Below are 24,514 nucleotides of genomic sequence, written 5' to 3' on the forward strand. Positions count from 1 at the left end.
GAGTTGAGCATCTATCTGCCCGGACCTCAGACAGGTGGAGAAGGGCAGTCCCGCCTCGGCCCACACCGTCCCCAGGTCTGAGCTGTCCCAGGGCTCGGCCTTCAGTCTCCGCGACGCCCCGGGGCTGGGGAGCCTGCGGCCTCCGCCCCCGCCCCCGCGGCCGCAGGTCCCCAGCCCCGCCCCGCCCCGCCCCGCGCCGGGCTCTGGGCTCCGCGGGCGTCGGCCGAGCGGCGGGTGCCCAGGTCTCCCGCGGCCAGGAGGATGGCCAAGGTCCCGGTGCTGGAAGACGCCTTCCTGCCGGCGCAGCCTTCGCCCCAAGTTTCCCCTGAGGCCCAGGAGGAGTGCTGCGTGCAGCTGTTGGGCAAAGGCTTGCTCCTTTACCCCGAGGAAAGGGTGTACCTGGCGGCTGAAGCGCAGCCCGGGGGCGCGCGGGGCAGCGCGGAGAGAGGGGAACACCCGGAGCTGCCGGTGGGAGTTAAATCCGGTGAGTGCTCTGCCCCCGCGGGGGCTGCGACTGGGAAGCGGACGAATTCTAAGAAGGGCATCCAATAATAAAAGTAAACACACCGCAAACATGACATCTACGTAGAATGTTCACTCCAGAGCTTTGTAGTTTCCCCAGGAAAATGTTTGTCCACTAGAAATGAACTCTAAGGGGTTATGCACGGTTCTCCTCTCACCCCTGCCCCCTTAGACCACCGCGTTTGACGCTAGGGTACCTTTCGAGATTGCTTAATTGATTTTACCTTCTGATTTTCTTTATCATCCTTTCAACTTGCAATCAATCAGAAATGCATTTAAGCAACGGTAACTTTTCCTCTGAAGAAGAGGATGGAGAGAGTCACGACAGCAAAACCAAAGAGGCCGATCTACACCTCTCTCAGAAAAAAACCATCACGCAGATGATGAAGGATAAAAAGAAGCAGACTCAGCTCACCCTGCAGTGGTAAGACTCCCACAGGGGTACCTTTCAGCACCTGTTGAGTCTTAAAAGTCAGTATCTTAAAAAAAAAAAAAAAAAGTATCTTCAGAATCTGCTTTTCTCAATTAGCTTCTCTTGAAAACTTTTTAAGGGGAGTTTAAATTCCTAATAGGAAATTTATCTGTTTTCTTTCCCTGAATATTTGGTATGGAGACATATTCCGGTATTGATGAAAAATGATCTGCAATACAAAACCCATCACTTTGTTCATTATTGACCCAAACTGTAATTTTCTCAGATGTCAGCAATAATGCATGTTTTTATGACTTGTTTGCTTAACAAACAATCAGTTTGGTCCTTATATATTTGTTATTTGGTAGTTTTGTGTTTATAAAACACGATTCTTCCAACTTATAAGGAGGAAGGATCTTAATATTGTTTTTACCCATATGAGGGCAAATTAATAATTGTGTATTGATCATTAGGTGAAATACGTTGGAACTAGAAGACATAGAAAAATCAGTTAAAATATTACTATTACCTTAAATAAATGTTCAACTATTTTTATAGCTCCTGTCATATATGATTTATTATAGTGAAATATCATGAATTGGATTTTGTGGAAAATCTTTTAAAACCAAAAGTTTACCAGTAGGCTTTCTACATATAGAGAGTATTTTGTAATATTATCTAAAAGGAAGAGGGATCTAAAGTAAAAACTCAAAGCTTTCCCACATACTATGAAGAAATAGGGATATAAATTTCCTCCTGAATTACAAATAACAAGCAAATAATTAAAAAGGTCTATTCATTGATTAGTTGTATAATATGTTCATGTGTAAAGTATGATCTAAACCTTAGAAAAATACAACAGAAAAAATAATATCTAAAAAACTACCAAAAATCCTAGTAAATTTTATTTTCAGTTATTTGAGTTACAATTTGCATGTACTAAATTTTTATGATTATATACCTAAACCTTTTCAAATATTTGAAATATAAACCAAATATTCTTCTAAGGTTGTGGCTTAACTGTTGAAGTCGTTGTCACACTTACTGGTTAAAAATACACTGGAGCAGTAAATATTTGAGTTAATTATCTGGAATATTCAGGATACAACTATTTTATTAGGATAATTGGGGCAGAAGTGTTGATTAAAGATATATTATGGAAAGCTGTTGAATGATCACTTCCAGTTTTTCAGTTCAAATCAAGTGAGTAGAAACAAACTTGCTTTTTTATTTTATAAATATGATTGCATTATAATTAAAGGAAAAAAATATCATACCCCAAATTAACATTGTACTCATGGCTGGGATTATTCAGTATTCTGGAGATAATGACAATGCCTACAACAACATCAAAACAGCAGGTGAACAGTTGACGTTTTATGCATGCCATTAAAATATAATTTTTAAATAGTTGAATGTTTGCTTAGTGATTTTCATATTTTTTGAAATAATAAAATGCTGTAATTTTTGTTTGAATTTTCCACACTTTTTCCTAAAAAAGAGCCTTATGTATATTTTTTAAAAAATGAAGTGAGTTATTTGTATTTTGAGAATTTTCCCGTAAGGTTGTGTAGAGCTGAAAATTAAAGTGAAAAATCTGGCTAAATTAACTCCAGTTTTCAACTGTCAGCTAGGTGTTTGGTTTTATGGATGCAAATCTTACTGGGTTTTGGTTCTTTTTCCTTCTTCCAGAAAAATGGACATTTGATGCTTTACATCTGATGAACATCTCTTTTAGCTTTTATCTCCTGTGTCCTGGGAATATGTTAAATCAGAGATCTTAGATAGTTGCACTCAATTTTAATCTGAATGCATACTCTATATTGCATTGTTCCTGTGTAGGAATAATTATAATTTTACTATACATCAAATAGGCATACATAAATTTTAGTCAAAATCACACGCTGAATTGTTAGGAAAAGTGGGAATACAATCTACAATTCTGAGTTCTTGATTGCTGTTCGAATATTTGTAACACTTACATATATATTAACACATTTATTTAAATTGTGTTTAATTGTGATTGTAGACATTCAAGTTAAATAGAATTATGTCTAAATTTTCAAAATTTACATAATTATATTTATAACAGAGTTGAATTTATATATGTCATATTTGGAAACGTCTCTAGAGACGTATATTATGTTTTCAAGTGTATGGTATGGTTTAGGTAGTTATAGTACCGATGACAGGAAAAGGTGTAGGGGGAGAAATAGATCAGTACCATTTCAGACTTAAGTGAAGTGAGTTTACTCTTAGGTATTTTGCAAATAAATGCATCATCATGCTTTCCTAACCATTTAGGGTTCAGAACTAGTTTGTGAATGATGGTTAGAGATTGTAGGCATTTGCTGGCCTACAACCTGGCAGCCCTTTAGGGTTGAGAATAGCCTTAAATAAACATCCTCTTCAATTTCACCATTCCCATTTGTATCTCATGGGACAAACCATGATGAATAGTGAGGATTTCCATAGAAGTAAGACCTGTTCTTTGGGATGTCGACCAGGCAGGAGTGGTATTATGTTCAGCATGGTATTTTAACTGCACTAACAGGTGTTCACTGGGGCTGTTGCTCTTCTAACATTAGTTCTTGTGATCTGACTTTTAATAATAACCGGAATAAAGCAAGTCTACTCATCTCTGCTCATGAATTCATTTATATAGAGTTTGTATTCAAAACAGTCATTAAACCAATGTGAAAGGGAAAAGGAAAGGAGAAATAAAGAAAAGGTCTGACCCAATTTTTTGCTTTTTTTTTTTTTTTAGGCTTGAAGAGAATTACATCGTATGTGAAGGAGTCTGCTTACCACGGTGCATCCTTTATGCACACTATTTAGATTTCTGCAGGAAAGAGAAATTGGAGCCAGCCTGTGCAGCCACCTTTGGAAAGGTAAATGACACATGTTGGCTACACTACTTTATAACGAAAGTCATGTCAGGTAGACGGTGTGGAAACACATTCAACTGAACAAGTTTTCTTACAGAATGTTAAGAAATTTGTCTCACAAGCACAAATGAAATTTCTTACAGGTGTATTTGGAACTACTTTATGTTTTATCTTGATTTTACCTACTATAGGTTTTACCTTGAACTACTTTATGTTTTGAATATTAAAACCCTGGCTATCAGAAGATTTCACATGACATTAAAGGAAGCCCCTTTTGAGCAGTGACATTTCCCTTCAAAGAGGAATATGTTAAAAAGTATGCTATGGCCTATATTGAGAAGCAAAATTACATGGAGGTGACAAGTATCTCATTGATGCAAGTGGTAATTGTGGCTATTGTTTAGCTAGTCCAAGTGTATGGGTTTTTAATGGATTTTTACTTTCTTTCATAAATAGTTCCCTTGATTCTCCATTTCACTCTGAGTGTGTTTACACCCGCAACTCCAAGATGTTGTGAGAAGACTGATTAAATATTGCTCATTTAAAAACATTCCTTTCTGCCCAACTTGTATGGTTAGGATGGGAATCTATAGAATTGGCATTACTATATTTATGTATGTTGATCTTATTTTGAGAATCTTAAGAACCTAGGATTGTGTAGAAAAACTATAGGAAGCTTAAGCCTCAAACATTGCATCTCATGTAAACTGAAATCCAAATTCTAACCTGTAGAGGGACTCATTGTCCAGAAAATAATGAATACTACAGTCTGGCTTCTCAGTTTTTGGAAATAAAATAATTTATAAATTTATTTTGAAAACCTACCTGCTTTTGGGGGTCAGTGTAATATGCTGCATGATAATCCCATGATTTAGGTTCTGGCCTAGACAGTGACTCACTAATTTGTTGTGAGACCTTCTGAAAGCACTTCACATTTTCAAAACTCAGTTCACTCCCTTGCTATTCACTGCTATTTAATGAGTCCACCTTATGGCAGCCGTCTTAACTGTCTGGGGAGTCATGGAACACCTTGAGAATCTGATTAAAACTACGGAACCCATCCCCAAGAAATGAACATATACAGGAAGCTTGATATGAAGCCCTTAGGAGATCATATAGTTTCCTGTTTCATGTAGAAAAGATTTCGTTCTTTAATCACTAATACTAATTTTTAGCAAATTTTAGAGAAAGGAACATAGAAAAGAAAAAATTTAAAACACTGCTGTGAAGATCTGGTAAGGGAGAGAAAGTTTCCTGTGTTCTCTCAGGGTTGGAGATGGAGATTTAATTGTGGCCAATCTCTGGATAAAATTATTATAAAGATACTCAAATTTTTCCTTTAAGTACGTAAGTAAGGTAATAATTGCTTTGGTAGTCACGTTAAGCAAAAGCAGATATTGGTATGATCCACTTTGGAAATTGAGACAAGAGCAGTAGAATGATGCCGTCAACAAAGTATCTTCCCCCCTCTGCTGATGTATTACTGCTTATCAATACGGTATATGGATGATATTACGTCTTCCAGACCAAACATTTACTCAAAGTTTAACATTTACTTTCTCCAATTAATTGTTTACAAGTTGCTTGCAACAGAACCACACACTTCCTAAAAACTAAAGTCATTGACTTTCTTTTTAGACAATTCGCCAGAAATTTCCCCTCTTGACAACTCGGCGACTTGGAACAAGAGGCCACTCAAAGTAAGACCCACTGATGAGCATATATCTGACCTGTGCATATGATACGCTGTACGTGAGAACTGACGCATGTAAAATAAGGGTTGTCTTTATCAGTGAGTGGAAGCAGGTATTGTCTTCTTGATGAAGCAGATTTTTACCAACCGTAAGAACTAAGAAGAAAAAAAAAAAAGTGGATTTTAGAGTAATGTTTAAGAAGCAAAATCGTAATATATTATTTCTTCCAATAAAATAATTTAAATGAATGATTGTCATAATCTTAAAGCCACTAGCAAAGGCACCAGTGTCAGGAAAGCAGAGTGTGTGTGGCTAAGTGAGCCGTCAGGTGGAACCCACAGTGCTCCCAAAGGCAAGGCCAAAGCCAGGAGTTGAAGTATGATTCAGGTTTTTCCTCTGGGTTTCTGTCCCAGATGATGACTTCTTAATATCCTCTTCTCTTCCGTTCAAGGCAAATGACCTGCACAAATGACTTCTTTGGTCATCTCTTCATGTACATAGAAACATAAAGTAAGTTCTCTCTCTTAATAGCTTCAGCTTTTCTCTTGTGGCAATCTCGGTAGGACCCCCAGTTACAGGTTCTAATTCATCCATGATTGCCTCTGTCTGCTGTGTTTGCAGCATTCCCTTTCCTTCTGCCTACAAACACATTCAGGTCTCTTTCAGGTTGATAAAAATAAAATCATCTCAAACCTGCTATACTCTTCACAGTTGCTCTGTTATTTTGCTTCTCGTTGCTGTTCCTTGAAAGAGTAGCTCGGCTCACTTCCCTTGCCATTGTTCACATGCCTGTGTCCTAGCCCATGTCTTTACCTGGACAGCAGCTCCATGGCTCACTTTTACCATTAGTCATCTTCCTTGGCACCCATCTAGTGTGTGAACCTGATGACAGAGCCCTCTTGAGATAAATCAGTGTGTAAAGTGTCTCCTATGGTTTCTCTGGCACAGGACCGCTAAGTCCTCTTCCCTCTTCCCCCGTTCGTTTGCTAGTTTAGTCAGTGCTTCTTCTGCCCTAACATCTAGTCCAGCTTTGCCCAATGGAATATAACGCAGCCACATGTGTAATTCCAATGTTTCTAGTAGCCACATTAAAAATGTAAAAAGGAACAGATGTTATTTGATTCTTATGTTTTATTTAATCCAATATATCCCAAACATTGTCATTTCACCAAGTAATCAAAATGAAAATTATTGAGATATTTTCCATTCCTTTTTCCCCTGCTAAGTGTTTGAGCTCCAGGGTGTATTTTATACCGATTGCTCATCTCAACTCAGATTAGTCACATTTCAACTGATCAATACTCACGCGTGACTAGGAGCCACCCTGGTGCATGGCTCAGCCTTAGCAACTTTCCGAAAAGAATAAATCTTACTTTATGAATTCTCTTGAATTGGTCTCTGTCCATTCTCACTTTCATAATCTGGCCTTCACTCTGTCTTTCCAGTCCATTCAGTACAACTGTTCCAAACTGACCTTCTGAAGTTTCCAGTCATATCTCACTCATGCTCAGAAACTTTTACCAGCTCATGGCAAATTTTTCTCACTTTGGCGTTCAAGGCCCATTACGATTTAGTCGCAAACCATTTGCTTACCTCATCATCTACTTCTCACTTTTCAGCCTGTAGCCTGTGCTTCCATGAAATTAGGGCCCAGTAACCTCTATATCATCGTCAAATACCATTCGTTTGTTTATGCTATCTGCCTCCATGGAAAATACCCTTTCCCCTGCAGGTAGGTTGAAAGCTTATCTCTTGAAAAGAATGTCTCATGAGCTCCCTCTTCTTTTGAATTTTTACTTGCCTCTTGATTTCTTGTAGGCTCTTTCTTTGTACCCTCCCAGCAGTTCATTGCTACTATCTTATTATGAAATTAACTTAACTCTTCCCCTCAAAAGATAATATTTTGAGGATAGAAAGTTTGTCTCTTTCATTTTCATATCCTTTTGCTTGTCCACTACATAATCGATGATCAGTTAATACTTATTTAATTGATTCCTGTTAATGTTAACAACCTGAGGTCTGAGAAGGAGGAATGAAGTGCCAGATTGAAAACGACTAAATTGGTTCTTCCCTTCTAACCACGTCAGGACTTGTTTTTCAAAGTTGAATCAATTTAACTGGCTGATTTCTACTGGATTTGATTCCTACTGAATTGCGCAGGTGGAGGAAAGATCAGAGAGTGTTTGACGTAGATAGATAGCAGAAAAAGAGGCAAAGCAATGTGGAGAAATCCTCTCACGGGATCTACAAGAGGGCAGGCAGGTAGACTGCAGAGAAAGTCAATTAATCCTAGAAGGAGCCTTTAGGATTAGGGATGAATCATTAACCCTGTCCATTGTGACACTGTGAGGCTCCAGTGTTGAGGTTTATGTAAAAACACGTGGTAACTTCAGGCAGTTTGTTTGATATCTAAGAGCAGATGTGCCCAAGAGCGAAGCATTAATAATTTGAATTTTTTTCTACTTTCCTGATATGCCATTTGCTTTTTATAACTTGCCTGTTATATTCATGGTATTATGATATCCTGGGGGAAAAGACATTTTCCATAGGAAAGGTAAGTATGTTGATAGATACGGGGAGATGTAGAGTTTGCGTATCTTGGAACTGGCAATGTTTTGATGGGATTATTCTTAGCCAGGTAGTTTCCCATCTTTATTTATTTCGAAGAGTTGCCTAGAGTTAGGAGCATGCAGTTTAGAGTTGGACAATTCTAAGCTTTAATCCCATTACTCCCACATATAGCCACTGTGCGACACCAGGTGAATCCTTCAGTGTTTCATCAGTAAAGAGGGTATATAGTATCTGTCGTACAGGTTTGTTGTGAGAATTAAATGAGATAAAGTATAGGAATGGATGGAGAAATGAGTATCTTTCAAACTGACTGTCTTTAATAATATGAAATGCATCTCTCAGTGCATCCAAAAATCAGCAATGCAATTAAAAGTTATTACTTACTGAGCACACACACACAAGCACACGCACAACCACACACTCTCAAATCCTTACAATGACGATACAAGATTGGAAGTACTGTGTTTTACAAAGGAGAAGACTGTAGTTCAAAGATTCTTGACTTGCCCAACGCCACACACATACTGTAAAATCACAGTGTTGGCATTTAAATCAAAGTTTATCTGACTCTGAAGTTTGTGCTTTGTCAACGAGTGAACCGATTTTTTTCTGCTATCAGTCATATCAACAAAATAATTATTTAATTGAACTTTTGATTTTTTCAGGTATATATTTCATTTTTTGCCTAATCTGTTTTAAAAACTTATAAATATATTAGATTCTTCTTCAAAGAGCTGTTTTCTTTTTTAAATTTTATTTATTTTTTATTTTTTTAAAAGATTTTATTTATTTATTTGACAGAGAGAGAGACAGTCAGCGAGAGAGGCAACACAAGCAGGGGGAGAGGGAGAGGAAGAAGCAGGTTCCCAGTGGAGCAGGGAGCCCAATGGAGGGCTCGATCCCAGGACCCTGGGATCATGACCTGAGCAGAAGGCAGACGCTTAACGACTGAGCCACCCAGGCACCCATGTTTTCTTTTCTTTTTTTTTTTTTTAAATATTTATTTATTTATTTATTTATTTGAAGGAGAGAGAGAGAAAGAGCACAAGTGGGGGGGGGCAGAGAGAGAGGGAGAAGCAAATTCCCCACTGAGCAGGGAACCTCGATGCGGGAGCTTCGGGATCCTGGACCCCGACCTGAGGAGAAGGCAGATCCTTAACCGACTGAGCCACCCAGGCAATCTTAAAGGGCTAATATTTTCTGAAGCCTCAATCATAAGGCATTTTAAATTATTTTATATTTATTTAGAGATATTTATGTTTTATATAAAAGCAAATTTGTGGCAGAACCACACTTTTGCTTTTTGCTTTCAATTTTTGTCCTAAACATTTCTTTATGTTGGTATATTATCTTTACAATCACCATTTCTAATGGCTAGTTAATATTTCAAAAATCTACATCTTATGAAAAATATTGTCATGTCTATAGAAACATGAACAATTGGTGAAACACAGAAATATAAATGAAGAAGTAAGAATACTTTGGAGAAAGAGAAATCTATAATTTCTCCAAATTTTACCATTAATTTTGCAAAACCTACTTTATTGCAGTGGTGTTTATTCTAGTGCCTTCAACATACTATCAGTAAATATTTATTGAATTATTTCAAAAATATAAATAAACTTAGTATTAATTTATTTTGACTTCTGTGGATCATATATTAACATATGTTAATATTATATAACTGCTTAATGATGGTTATTTAAAAACATAAACTCTCAATTTTTGCCCAAATGTCATAGAATAGCTACAGTATGTCCAGTCATTTCATTTGAATCCTTCAGACAGAATTTATTTTAGATCATGATTAACTCAAAAGGTTCTTCTGTATTCTGGGCACAAGATAGCACCACTGTTTCTAAAACTGCCCTTATATGCCTTTAGGGTTCATGGAACCCCTTCAAATTTTAGTCCCTGTGTAAAATCCAATAGCTGGGGAAACACTTATCTTTGTGATGAAGAGGTGATCGATTAGTAGGATCTAAAAATAGAGGGAATTTAGTGTCTATTTTCAGGTTCTGTTTCTCTAAGTTCTGACATAACTGGGTATTAAAATGATTAGTCCTCACTACACATTTCTGCAGGTGCTACTTCCTTCCCTCACAAAAGTGAAAGATGAAAAAGTTTAACTAAATAAAATGAGGCAAAAATTTATTCAACCAAAAGGAAGAGACAAAATATAGAAAAGAGATACATTAAAAGCAAAGAAAAAATCCAAATGGACAGAATTGGATAGATATCACAGATCACCAGATATCACACACTGTAAAAATTAGAAACAATTAAAAATTGAATAATTTGTTTCCACGGACCCGTCTCATGTTCTACATAAGAAGCCATTGCTGCTGACGGTTATGGGAAAAAGGTCTTTAAAGGTTAACAGCTGGAAGCCTTGTTCCAGAACATCTAACGTGAGTGAGCCTTGGGGACAAAGCCAGCGAGTTTACAGGGACAAAGCTCTGCTCTCTGTCCTTTCCTTCACAGTCGCCAGCCCCTCCCTGTCAAGAAGCCCCAGTGGCAGACTGCACATTCACAAAACCAAGATAAAAACTGACTTGGCTTTTGAGTTTTTTGCTGTCTTCTCTTTGTTTTACTACCCATGCCCAAATAAACACCTGATTTTTTCTTCTGTGCAATATTTTCAAATCTGGATGAAAAAGTAACGGTGAAGCAAAATCAGATAGGCACAAAAGAGTATCTAATGAAAAATAATTTTTGCCTATTTCATGCCATGAATGGATTATATCAATAATCAAGCCATTCATATTTTTATCAGTGTACAAAGCATGGTGCTAAAGAGCTTTTAAGATGCAAATAATGGGATAAGGTATGTGCTATCAAAAAACTCTCACTACTAATATTCATTTATTTAATGAGCATTTTATTGAGTGTCCTGGTGCTGACTAGGCCATAGGGATATAGTGATGAAGAAAAAGGACCTGTTTCTCCCCCTTGCTCAGAATAGCTCAGAAGAATAAGGGAGAACACAGTTGGAGACCACCATGTAGATTTCATGTACACCGTAGACTGTTTGATCTGAAGTTACATTTTAATTTCTTTGTAGACTTTGATCAGTTGAATCTTGGTTTTCAGACATGATGGACAAAAGCTATTATCTTATTTATTAGTAGTGATTTAGTGGGTTCATAAAACTGATATGGCATCTGCTCTTATCATAGTAAGTTATTGCAAGTCCCGAACAGCTTAATCCCATCATTTCCTTATCAGTGATCCTTTGTGTAGTGTAAACTAACATCGGGGCTACTAGCGCAGTGGAAACATATGTTTCAGGAATTCTATATAATGACTGAACTGGAAAAGAAGAACTATAGGGGCAAGTAGAAGTTTATCAGCAAGTGAAGAAAAATGTTAGACACAATGTAAATATTTTGGTCGTAAGAGCAGCAATAATTTCATTTGTCCTGTTAAAAATCTTTTATATTTTATATCATGTTCACTTTAAAATGTGGAGATAAAAACTAACTAATAAATCTTTATTACTAAAATGTAAATGGTATCTGTCATTTGATATAAGGCTAAAAAGTCAGTTGACACCAATGAATGAACACAACTTGTTAGATAATCACAAAGATCCTTGTATTATGCAAACATAAGGATTTTTAAGCATTAATCGTATATCTTTTTAAATAAAAATGGACAAGAACCATATAGAGAGAAAGAACTGTGAAATGCTTGGGAATCTTTATTCAGAGTAACCTACAGAATCAGCGTTGGGTAGTGGTGTATAAACTAAAATAACTAGTTAGCACACACTTACGCAGACCTTACTTTTTTATCTGACATGCACCAACCATATGTCTTTGTTGTACTAGAATATTTCTGGCAAATATTTCCTAGCAAGGTTTATTTTAGGGGAATATATTAACAGTAAAATAATGTTGTAAAATGTTGGGCCTGAGATGAAAAATCCATGTATACTTTGCATGAAATTACTCTCCTTAGTTTTATGAGGTTTACCTTTAGCTGTTGGGAAGACAGAGCTGCTCATTTATTATCTCTTCTCCGTTCTCAAAAACATTAAATCATCACTCAAGTGATAACATGTACCTAGTAGACTAGGTACTAAAAGGAAGATTAAGGAGGAAAGATTATTTATTTTATTGGTTCCAGAAGAAACTAGATATGAAAGTGCTAAAGCATGACAATGGTCATTGCAAAATATTAAGATTCATATTTCTGGCAACAATCTTCCTACTTAAGTGCACTGATTTCATGCCCTCTGTATACATTATTTAGCTATACAACCCCAGTATTTTATTGGTGACCTGCAAATGCATAGTGCTATGAGGCAGTTATTGAAACTGTTGGCTTTAAGAGAATTTGTGTTTTATAAGTGTCTAAATTTCTAGCAGGAGACATTGATTCATCCTCCAATAAGTGAGGATTTTTCTATATAGTAATTTCTAAGGAGGGAATCAATGAAGGAAAAGATCCAGTTCCTGTCCTCTAAACCTTATGGTTAGCCATGTGTACACACACCAGTGCTATGAGGTATAAAGCTATCTAGGATAAATGACCAAGAGAGAAGTTTAAAGGACAGAGAGATTAGATTTGTCTGAGAAACCAGGCAAGCTTCATGCATTAAAAGCTATGCCTTGAGGTATAAATAAGAAATGAGGACACAAAGGAGGAAGAGCATTCCCAATGAAGAACTCAACCAAGTTGAGGGTGCCTAGGAGAGAAAAACATGCTATTTATGGAGAGCAAGTAATTGTGACAGTAATAGATAAGTTTATGCAGTGCTCTGGCAGGGGTAAAGGAGTTAGTGTATTTCCTTATATCATGTTAGACAAGAAATTCTTTAATCTCTACCAAATTTAAAATTATACTCATATATTTAAGTATAGGACACTAGATGCATGGCCTTAACCGAAAAATTCCTGTTTAGAAAGTTTTCTTTATGACACATTGTTGTTTCTAACTTTTTCCTTGTTATTTATTTATTCAACAAATGTTTATTGATTTCCTATCATAGGGAGTTTAAATTCTAGGAGTCTTTGTTTATATATGGATTATCAAATATGAAAAATCCAGATCAGTGGTATAAGTCTTAGCGATTCCTGTTAGTTTTCAATGCTTAATATGATTCATGCTGAGCTAGAAGAGGGAGTGTTTATGCTGAGTGCAAACCTATTCAAAACATCTTCATTTAGGAATTTCTAGTTACAAACAAAATTGAGAGAAAAAATTATATAGAAGATATATGTATCTTTTGCTTCTCGAGTATGGAGGCTACATGGCCAATTGAAAGAGAGCGTGCTTAGTTGTGTCTGGGAGATAGTGTTATTTATGTTTGGCCCGTGAATAAAATACAGTATTTTAGGGCACCTGGGTGGCTCCGTTAAGCATCTGCCTTTGGCTCAGGTCATGATCACAGGGTCCTGGGATCAAGTCCCATGTTGGGCTCCCTTCTCAGCAGAGAGTCTGCTTCCTTCCCCCCTGCTCGTGCTCAAGCTTGCTCTCTCTCTTGCAAAAATAAATAAATGAAATCTTTACACTATTTTAAAAAGATTTTCTTTTGCTGGGGTCGGGGTGGGGGGGCAGTAAAATATAGAATCTTGACTCTGACTGTAGTTGGAAGCATTACATACTTCTGTTTTTAAAGATATTTTTCCCTAATGATTGGAAAGGAGGGGGCAAAATACTACAGTCATTTTAGAAAAATAAGGGACAAATGAATTGTGCCATGAGAATACCCTTTCCTTAAAAGTCATAAGTATGAAAAAATTACAAATTCATATTAGTCAGTATTATTGAGTCCTAAAGGATGTTGCAGTTTTTACAAAAAGTGGCCATAAGGTGATTTTAAAAAATGGAAGTAAAATGTGCCTTAGTATTGGTCAATGTGGTCACCGTTCTGTGATGGACAAGTGGTCTGGTTCAGGATGCCACGAACAAGGTTGTAATTCAGAAGCACATTCCTGACCTGATTTCCCATGTCTGTTTTGTCGTAGTATTGACATCTAGCATAGTAGTCAAGGTGCAGTATGTCTTCTAGTATTTGTTGAACTCCTGCTTATCCTTTTGACTTGTCCTATGATTTTTACCTACCACCAGGCAATGTAATTTCTTCTCAAATCTGCGTGATGAATCACCTTACCATGGTATAATCTATTATCTGCATGTTGAAAAAAGGATTATGGAGGAGAAGCAAGAGGATCAAAGTTCTAATAAAAGAAAACGATCAACTTTTAAAGCAATGCTTAACATATATTACTTCAGCAAGTGGCTAAAATATAGTTACTTAAGCTCTGGCGTCTGCAGAATAATTGGAAAACTTTGCCAGAGAATATGAAATTACAATGTGTTTCCATTGTAATCCGCCCTTTAGTTCTCAAACATCCCTTGCTTTATTTCTTCTAATACAAAGACATTCCCTCTGGTATCTCTGTTCCAAAATTCAATCAAGAAAATATTAATACTTATTTCAGACGCTTAGGCTCATTAACTAATTCTGATATACTTGGCCTAATAACATCTGAATCTGCTCTTTCTTGTGTGTGGTTTTTAGGCATTTCCCTTATCTTTTTCTGTTAATATAGCTGCTTTTGGTAAGGTCTTTGCGACTTAAATAAGCTTCCTTCTTTTAGTTTCTCACTGGAGCCTTAAGCCATGTCCATATTTTGGAGTTTCCATCATTTTGTCGTTCCTTCATTTCCCCTTTTGTTCTAGTATATGTTAGCGGTTCTTTTCTCCTCATCTGCTATGGGAGTATTTTCTATACTGTAAGACGGGAGCAGTTATAAACCTTCTCTGTTCAAGTTAACAGACTGCTTATTGCCCTTGTTTTGGAAAACTCGTTCCCAGTCCTCAGTAATCCTAAAATATCTCCATTTACCTTGATCCTCTCTCCTTACCATTTCTCAAATATAACACCTCTTTCTGAAAACATTTACTGTAATATATTTAGTTTTTTGTTTTCATATTAAAAAACCCTTTCCTCTCCACGTCGAGAAGCATTAGAGATCCTTAGAGGTGACTCGTTTAATGGGAGAGAACCCATCCCTGGGCATTACTGGGCATTACACTTCAAGAGGCTCTATACTGGCCCTCCTCCCACTGTTCTCCTCCCCAGGAGACAAGGAGTCCATAGTGTGAGTAAATGTGCCCACCGAAAGCCACATTCTCCTTCTAGCCCACATTGCAGGTCCCTGGGCCCCCAGAATTCTCTGTCCAAACAGCCCCAGGCATGCCTTCTCCCTCCCACGTGGGACTCTTCCCCTATCCATCCTGAGAAGGGTGCTGTGCTCCGCCAGTATACATAGACGTAAGAGGTGACCCCGAGGTAGTTGCTCTTTGGTGGTGGTGGCTGGGGAGTTGGATTGATCTTGGACACGGAGGCTGTGTGTTGACAAGAGGCTCCTCGCAGTGAACAAAAGAGCAGGGCCTGGGAAGAGAAGGGTTGAGGCTGGCTCTTCTCCCACCACGTTCACACGTGGAAGAATTCTAAATTCAAACCCACCTACCAGATCATTATGGAGGTAAATTGTCAAGATAGGAGAACAGGGGTATTTTATTGAGCAGTTTTTTAGCTTGATTTATATTGAAATATTTAGATATATGGTATTGGGCTTTCATTTGTACTCTTGCCCTGGGCCTGGAAAATGTTTCATGGTGGACTTGCTGTGCCAAGTTTTTTTCTTTCTCGCTAGATCAGAAAAGGGGCCTTGAAACAGATCCTTCACTGTCTTGTCCGCTTTAAACTCAGATGATGATGCTAAGTAATGAAATTTTAAATATGGTTACACTGAAGTCCACTGGAAATCCCCTTATTTGCTTTTATTTCATTCCTTGCCTGGTTTTAGATGAATGCAAATGGAAACAATAGGTAGCCAAGCAGGTGCTGCTGCTGCATAGGTGAGGAGTGGGGAAGGGGAGGGGAGACGGAAGTTAGCAGGCATTGGCCACTCTTCTTAAATCCCCACTATTTGATGAGCTTTTGTATAATCGTTGTAGCGTTTGTACTTGGGTTTGGAGTAAGTCAGAAGTCTGCAGCTTAGGAGAACGTGCTGTAGCCTGAGAACTAATGAAAGGCTATACTTGTCTGTGGCTCAGGGTCCATAGACACATTTATAACAAATTATTTGTAACACTGTTACATTCTATGTTTCATATTTCTGTTGATTCATGATATAGCTTTCCCCTCATTGTTGCACAAAAGTTTGGAGTGAAAATGACAGCGAATTGGGCTTCTCCTTTCTCATGAGGAAAATAACTTTTGAAAGATCGCATGTTTCATATATATTCCTATGCATGACATTGATATCTTCCTCCATGCAATGTCATGCTATTTTCTCCATCCAGTAAATATCCTATAAAGGAAACCTATCATTTATTTTTGTTCAATTGACTACATTCAAATTGAATCAACAATTTGCAGATAGATACTTGGTCTACTTGGAGCCAGTGCTGACATTTACAAATTTAAGTGGCTACATTTAAATGCCTACATTGACAAGTGTTTGGTTTTTGAAACCTTATTTGTTAGGGGGTGACAGGGGATGGGCGGTAGGCGGCTCTCCTTTTTTAATCCTAGAGCCAGAAATATGACCATATGTAGGACTAATGATCATCAGAGGTATTTAACACATTAAGGTGCTACTTGAAAAAAAATCAGGAAAGGAAGGTGATCAAGGAGTTGCAGTTCTTACTTGTGGCTTCCCTCAACTATCCTTTAGTCTCCTTTTCCCCTTCAAATAACTCCTTCATTAACACAGAACCCGTTTCTGTCCTTGCTGCAGGTATCATTATTATGGGATTGGTATCAAGGAGAGCAGTGCATATTACCATTCGGTTTATTCTGGAAAGGGCCTGACAAGGTAGAGTTCTACTTTCTTCAAGACAAGTTCTCTGCATTTCTTTAACTATGCGTAATAGCAATAGAATAAAAGACTTTCTCCTTTTGCTTATTGAAATGTTTTCTTTAAAGCATCAGACCTTAATTTCAACTTTGTATGGGCATTTACAATGATGTGGTCTAGATTCCTGGGCAGTTTATATAATTTGCAGTCATTAATGAGAAAAGAATAGTGAACAAGGTGTCCCAGAGAGATGAAAAGGAGAAATCAAGGAAGCAGAATTGCTTTTAAATTAGTATTTACTCCTAAGGCTGAGTCTGTTTTCAGGCTGGATTCAATCAAATAAAGGCAGAAAATGTATTTTTTTCCCCCAGGAGATAAGCTGTTTTAAAAATCTATGTGCTTGGGGTGTCTGGCTGGTTCACTTGATAGAGCACGCGACTCTTGGTCTCAGGGTCCTGAGTTCAAGCCCCACATTGGGTGTGGAGCCTACTAAAATTAAATATAATAAAAATCTGTGTGCTTGATCAGCACCTTACAGAGATGAAAAGTTTATTATAAATCATGTCTAATAATACATACTTTGAATACCAGCTTGCCTTAAGTGAGTTAAAGCTATTGACCTGTTTGAGTGCATATGAAAGGAAAACCACAAATGAATATAAAGAACACACCTCTCTAATCTACCCTTAGCTATCAAGAGGAGGTCATGAATAAGTGGGGTGACATCCAACAAAACCAGTGATACTATACAATTATTATTTTTTAAATACTGGAGCTCCGAATAATTAAATCTGCATCTGAGGTTGCCTTATGGTATGATTTACCAAGAGCTGCTCTTAGCTCACAAAGGAATAAATGAATTTGAAAAGTAAAGTAACATGTATAAAAAAATCATTTTAGTCACCTAAAATGACCTAGTCATTTAGTCACCTAGCATGACCTGAGTCATGCTAAGATGAACTCAGACATGGTAAAGAAAGTAATGGTGGCTTACTGGCCAAACTCACTGTACAGTGAACGTATAGGCTGGAACAAAAATGACTATTTCATATGAAGTGTACTTTGCTTGCCTCCGATCCTATCTGACTTCCTTAAATATTCTTCATTTTACTTTCCCTTAATAACTTATTTTTTAATTAAATTGAGAAGGATGTGTGGGTCTCTGAAAATCAAACAGATTTCTCCAGGTTTATTTCACTAATCATGATATGAAGTCTCCACTTTTGCAATTCCCTGCATTTCTTTGTTTGCTATAATTGTATATTTATATTTTAACTAATGGAAAAATGTACTGATTTTTAAGGTTTTCTGGAAGCAAGCTGAAGAACGAGGTAAGAATTATTTCATTTCTATTTTGTGTCTGCCATAATACGTACCACAAACTGAGTGATAAGTGCTAACCATCCTTGTTGGCAAATATACAAATGTCAATTTACGAGGAGCCCGTTGAATGATTGAGAACTTCAGACAGAGCTAAGTTAGATTTGGGGCAACTGATGTTGCTTTACATGGACCTACTGAAGAATTTCCAATTAGCCTAGGAGGGGTAATTTTTCAATTATTTTTACCTAAAATCAGATACTTAAGAGATTGCAAAAAAAGACCATTACTGATCTAAGAAATTTCCATTGAAATATAAAGAGAAAGCCTAAAGCTGGGGATCTGGAAGGAATTGGTATTTGGCATATACCCATTTAGACAAAACCTTTAATACTAATCACGAAGCCCAGATGTTACGCTGTGGTCTGTTTGAACCACTGTGTGTGTGTGTGTGTGTGTGTGTGTGTGTGTAGTCAGTTTGCTGATCTCTTCTGCAATGTGGAGATGGGTGATTGGCGGATGTGGGAGCAAGGGAAAAAGGGTATGTGTCTCTAGCACACACACACACACACACACACACACACTTTCTCCCTGGACTCCCCTCCCTCTCCCACCCCCAACCAAGGGACCGATCAGCAAACTGCCTTTATCTAAATGAGTTAGACTACCATTAGGGACTGCATGGCTAATTAGGCCCACGATAAGGCCTTCATTATCCTCAAGTTATCTAATCATTAAAAAGAGGTGCCACAGAACTAAGGGCACATGACAATGTGTTGTGTGGTAAATCTGAACCTGAGGTAAATTGTAACCCCATTAGTTTGGTGAAATGATGCAAGCATATTATCTTAAGAAATAATATAAAGCCCCCAACCCTTTGAAATGACCAATTTCTTCCCACCAGTGCTTTTAATACAGTTAATGGCTAATTACATAATAAAATCCTCTAGATTGCTCTTTTTATCAATGAAATAATAGCTCTTTATTAGATAAACAATTGCGAAAGTGCAAAAATATTGACTTAGAAATACACTTCAGTTGACTGAAGTTTATGTCAATAGGGAATTTAAGTAATTTCTCTCAGGTGTTCTTTCTACCCTTTGATGAGGCTGGTGGTACCAGGGAGCCATCAGCTGCTACAACATGTGTACAGCGAGGCTCACTTCTCAGAATAAAAGAAAAAATGTTTCTCAAATGTTCTGTTCCCTTCTTAGAAGAGTCCACTACAAATTCAGGCATAGATTTTGTTAGTAAATTTAAAATAAAATATTTTCGTTAGGCTACACGGCCTATATTTCCAGACACCTGAAACAATAATAGAGTATCATTATGATGAGGATTATAGCAATGAACACGAGGGCTTTCTAAAGGCTCAGAACTACTCTAAATACTTTTAAAAACGATAACAGAATATTTGTCTAACAAAGTTGAAAGTAAAAAAAATTATTTTGTAGCTGAGGTGATTAACCACCCGAGTTTGCTCAGGACACGAGACTTTCACTGTAAACCCACATATACTTCAGTTCATTTGAACATTAGTAACTGTGAGGTAGGGAAAATAGGCGTTAGCTTTGCTAATATACAAGAGTGGTTTTGCTTTTTAAAAAATTCTGAATAAAGTTCTATTTTTTAAATAGAAATAGGGCAAGATATTAATCAACAGGTATACGGAGTTACAGGTACTAGGGGACAAACAGTGAATGGACAGATTTGCTCTTTTACAGTGTAGCAGCAAAATATGTCTTTAAAAGTAATTATATGTAATTACGAAGGGTGTCATGGGTGTTAACCTAGTTGCAGTGGTTAAGGACATTTCCCAGAGGAAGTGACATTTAAGGCAAGAACTGAGAATAAGTGGGAGTTTGGAGGAGTGGAGTTGGGGAAGAGAGGACCAGTGGATAGAATAGATGGAACAACATAGGTTAGGCTTTCTCAGACTTGGTGTTACTGGCATTTTGGGCGATGTAATTCTGTGCTGTGGTTCATGTCCTGTGCATTGCAGGATGTTTAGCCACATCACAGTGTCTCTGGTTTCTATTCACCAGATTCCACATCCCCCCCCCTTGTGACAACCAAAAATGCCTCTGATGTTACCAAATGTCAACCATTGGCATATGCGAAGGCAAACAAGAGGAATGTCGTGTTATAGATATATGCATAAGTCTGGGTGAGAGAATATCTGGACTAGGATAACAGCTCTAGGGATGGAAAGAAGTGACTGATTTTAGCTAGGAAATATTGGAAAAGAAGCAGGTAGAAAGAATAGAAAGATAATGAACTCAATTTGGGACTCCTCATATTCGATGTGCTTGTGAAATATCCTGTATCAATCTGAAGTGGGCAGCTAGATATATGTGACTGGAACTGAGGACTGAACTAGACATTTACTTTGATGGGGATTGAAGCCATGGTAATGGATACAAGTGTCTAGGGAAAAACCCAAATGATAACAGAAGAGACCATGAGGAAAGAGTTGAGAAAAATGGGGAAGAAAGATAAGGGTCAGTAAGATAATTGAGGAGAACCGAAGAGGTAAGAAGAGAAGGAGGTGAATTTAGTGGCACAGAAGCAAGAGAAAAGAATGCTTTCAACAGAAGGGAATGGTTACTGCTATAAAATGGCGCTAAAAGGCCATCAAGATAAGGGCTGAAAAAGGTCTATAGTATTAGTTAAGTGGAGAGAATTAATGACTTTAGGAAGAACATTTTCAGTGGAGAGCTGGGGTTTGATTGGTTTGTGAAATGAGTGGGAAGTATCAGTGAATGTAGAAAATTTAGTCAAGTTGAGGGTGATAGTTGGAGGAGGACTTGAAATTTAGTTTTGAAGGATGATTAGACTATCATTCTTATGTTGGTAAAACAGATCCAGTAAAGAGTAGAAACTGGAGATATAAAAGAGAGGGGAAAGCTGAGAGTCCAGGGAAGAGCTTCAGAGTGGAGGAGGTGGCTCTAGAGAGAAGGAACACTTCTCTCATTAAACAGGAAGAGGAAAGGGTTAAGTTCAGATACAAGTAGATTTGTAGATTTTGTGGCAGGAAATTGAGGTAGTTTGGTGGTTTTATATTTCTCTCTGAGGTATTATTAGTCAGTTAAGTCATCTGTAGTGAGTAAAAGTCATGGGGGAAGAAGAGTTTAAAGAGCTTAAAGAAAGTCCCAGGTCTTCTCAATCAGGATGCCCACAGAGATATAGCCCAAGGGACTCATTGTATGTAAGGATTGTAGGTATGTAAGGAGCAGTTCCTTTAGGCATATAGAACGTTATTGGCTAAATGCCATCCTTTGGAAGATTCTGAGAGCAGTCATTCAAATCCTTTCCTGTAGGACTTAATTTTCTCACAGATTCCCTACTAAGAGAGGTGGGAACAGACTCTATGAAAAACAAGAAAGGAACCAGCAGAAATGGAAAATATTTAGGAGCAACCACGATAAGAGAAGCGTATTCCTTATTTGAAAAAAAGAATACAAGCATAAAAGAAAATTTAATTTATTTTTTAAAACTATTTTTTTTTTATCATGATAAGTGTACTCTTTAATCCCCATCCCCTAATTCCCCCATCCTCCCACCTACCTCCTGGCTGGTAACCATCCCGTTGCTCTCTATGGTTGAGAGTCTCTTTCTTGATTTGTTTCTCTCTCCTTTTTGTTCCTTTGCTCGTTTGTTTTGTTTCTTAAATTCCACAGAAGAGTGAGATCATATGGTATTTGTCGTTTTCTGACTGACTCAGTTTTGCTCAGCATTATACTCTCTAACTCAATCCACGCTGTTGTAAATGGCAAGACTTCATTCTTTTTTAATGGCTGAATAATAATCTAATATATATTATATTATATCACATATATATGTATCACATAAATATCACACATATATATGTGATATATAATATATATATCACATCTTCTTTATCCATTCATCTATTGATTGACACTTGGGCTGTTTTCATAGTTTGGCTATTGTAAATAAAGGTGCATGTATCCCTTTGAATTACTGTTTTTGAATTTTTGGGATAAATGGTAGTGCAATTCCTGGATAGTAAGGTAGTTCTATTTTTAATTTTTTGAAGAACCTCCATACAGTTTTCCAGTGGCGGCACCAGTTTGCATTGCTACCAGTAGTGCAAAGCGTTTTTTTCTCCAGATCCTCAACAATGCTTGCTGTTTCTTGTTTTGTTGATTTTAGCCATTCTGACAGGTGTGAGGTGGTATCTCATTGTAGTTTTGATTTGTATTTCCCCGAGGATGAGAGCTGTTGAGCATCTTTTCATGTGTCTGTTGGCCATCTGTATGTCTTCTTTGGAGAAATGTCTATTCATGTCTTCTGCCCATTTCTTGATTGGATTATTTGTTCTTTGGGTGCAAATATTTTCTCCCATTCAGTAGCTTGCCTTTTAGTTCTGTTGATTGTTTCCTTCACTGTGCAGAGACCTCTTTAAATGGAAATTTTAAGTGAAAAGGCATACCACATGCCTGGATAGTTATGCTAGGTATTATAAATGTACCAATTCTTCCTAAATTAATTTAGACATATAATACTCCAATAAAATTTTGAGTGGGTAACTAATTTTTGGAAATGATTAAAATGGCTGCACACTTGATCTAGAATAATATACAGAAAGTAATAATTAAGAGAAATGTAAGCAAAAATAGCCAAAAGGGACCTGTCTGGCAGATATCAAAATATTATGACACTATGATATGGACTCAGCTGTAAGTGGAACAAATCTAGAAAAGAGATTAGATACCTGAAAAAAGACCCTCATTTACATAAGAATTTAATGCATGATAGAGACATTACAACCAATGAAGAAGAAAAAAAATTTTTTTCAGCGAATTGTCTTAAGTCCCTTTTGGAGGAAGATGTAGTACCAAATAAATAAATAAAATTCTTTTTGCATAATGTTAGAAAATGGGCTATTTTGGAAAAAAAGTTTATACCTCATGCTTTGTATGAATTTCATACAAATTATTGAATGTAAAAACAATACCTAGAAGGGAACATTTGTATCTACTTCATTTCTGGATGGGGAATGATTTTCTAAGATGAAAACAATTTAAGAAATTTCAAAGGAAAAATATAAAATGGAGAAATTGAAAACTCCTTTGTATCAAAAGCATCATATATAAAATTTGACGTCAGAACACCTGGGTGGCTCAGTCGGTTAAGCGTCTGCCTTCTGCTCAGGTCATGATCCCAGGATCCTGGGATTGAGTCCCACATCGGGCTCCTTGCTCAGTGGGAAGCCTGCTTCTTCCTCTGCCTGCTGCTCCCCCTGCTTGTACCCTCTCTCTCTCAGAAATAAATAAAATCTAAAAAATAAAAATTAAAAAAATTAAAAAAAAATTGAAGTCAAAAAAAGACTGGAGAAAATAGTTTGAGCAAATATGACAATGGGATGATATTTCTACCAATAAGGAAATCCTATCAATTTATAGAAAAATATGAAGACAACAGGAAAGAGTAAAAGACATGAATAGAAAATACACATAAGGAAAAAAAAGCCAATAAATGCATGAAAAAATGGACTGCCAAATAATCAAAAAAAATTTAAATTATATAGCTATCAAATATTAAGAAATTATTATGATGTTGGTGAAGGTCTGGTGAGATAAGCTCTTTCATATCCTTCTGGTGAACATTGAACAAACCCCCTGGAAAATAGTTGGAAGGTCTGTATCAGGTCTTTAAAGTGTTCATACTCTTTCTCCCACAGGTTCACTTTTGTATGAATCTCACATAAGAAGTAAAAGAAAATGCTTACAAAATATCATGCAAAAATCGTAATTGGTTATTGTGAAAAACTGTGTGCAACCTAAATTATTACTAATAAAGAAATGGTTACATCATTTACAGGACTTTTATGGGACTGAATATTATTTCATTTATTAAGAGTCTTTTTTAATGACATGGAAAAATGTTAATTAGGAAGAAAAGAGGACACAAATGCAAATATATGTATATATGGCCTCAAATATGTAAATAAAATTGGATATTTATATGTCATAGATGAGTGACAGGATTAATACGTATAACTATGCGGTACAATATAGTAGCTACTAGTTCCATGTAGCTGTTAATTACATAAAATACTGAGTTTCTCTGCCACATTAGCTACACTTCAAGTCCATATATGGTATTGGACAGTGCAGACATAGAACATTTTCATCATCACAGAAAGTTCTGTCGGACAGCACTGTTTTTGAATATGTAAAATATTTGACTCCACGATAAAAAGACAACCCAAAAGAAATAGAGCATGCTATATGAACATGCAATTCATGCAAGATGAGA

The 24,514-nt window shown here is 36.9% G+C and overlaps 1 protein-coding gene across 1 annotated transcript in view; it reads left to right on the forward strand.

The window, feature by feature from the left end:
- The first annotated feature begins 240 nt into the window (after positions 1–240).
- The window catches only part of RFX6 (regulatory factor X6), a 56,786-nt gene continuing 32,512 nt past the window's right edge, over positions 241–24,514 (forward strand). The window contains exons 1-6 of the mRNA XM_045798421.2: positions 241–484; positions 790–946; positions 3,702–3,825; positions 5,461–5,522; positions 16,850–16,927; positions 18,213–18,240. Of these exons, the coding sequence (XP_045654377.2) occupies positions 262–484; positions 790–946; positions 3,702–3,825; positions 5,461–5,522; positions 16,850–16,927; positions 18,213–18,240 (672 nt within the window). The 5' untranslated portion in view covers positions 241–261. The remainder of the gene's footprint in view (positions 485–789; positions 947–3,701; positions 3,826–5,460; positions 5,523–16,849; positions 16,928–18,212; positions 18,241–24,514) is intronic.

The sequence above is a fragment of the Ursus americanus genome, chromosome 11 (assembly GCF_024610735.1).
Source record: "Ursus americanus isolate L20-20 chromosome 11, mUrsAme1.1.p, whole genome shotgun sequence".
Taxonomy (NCBI): domain Eukaryota; kingdom Metazoa; phylum Chordata; class Mammalia; order Carnivora; family Ursidae; genus Ursus; species Ursus americanus.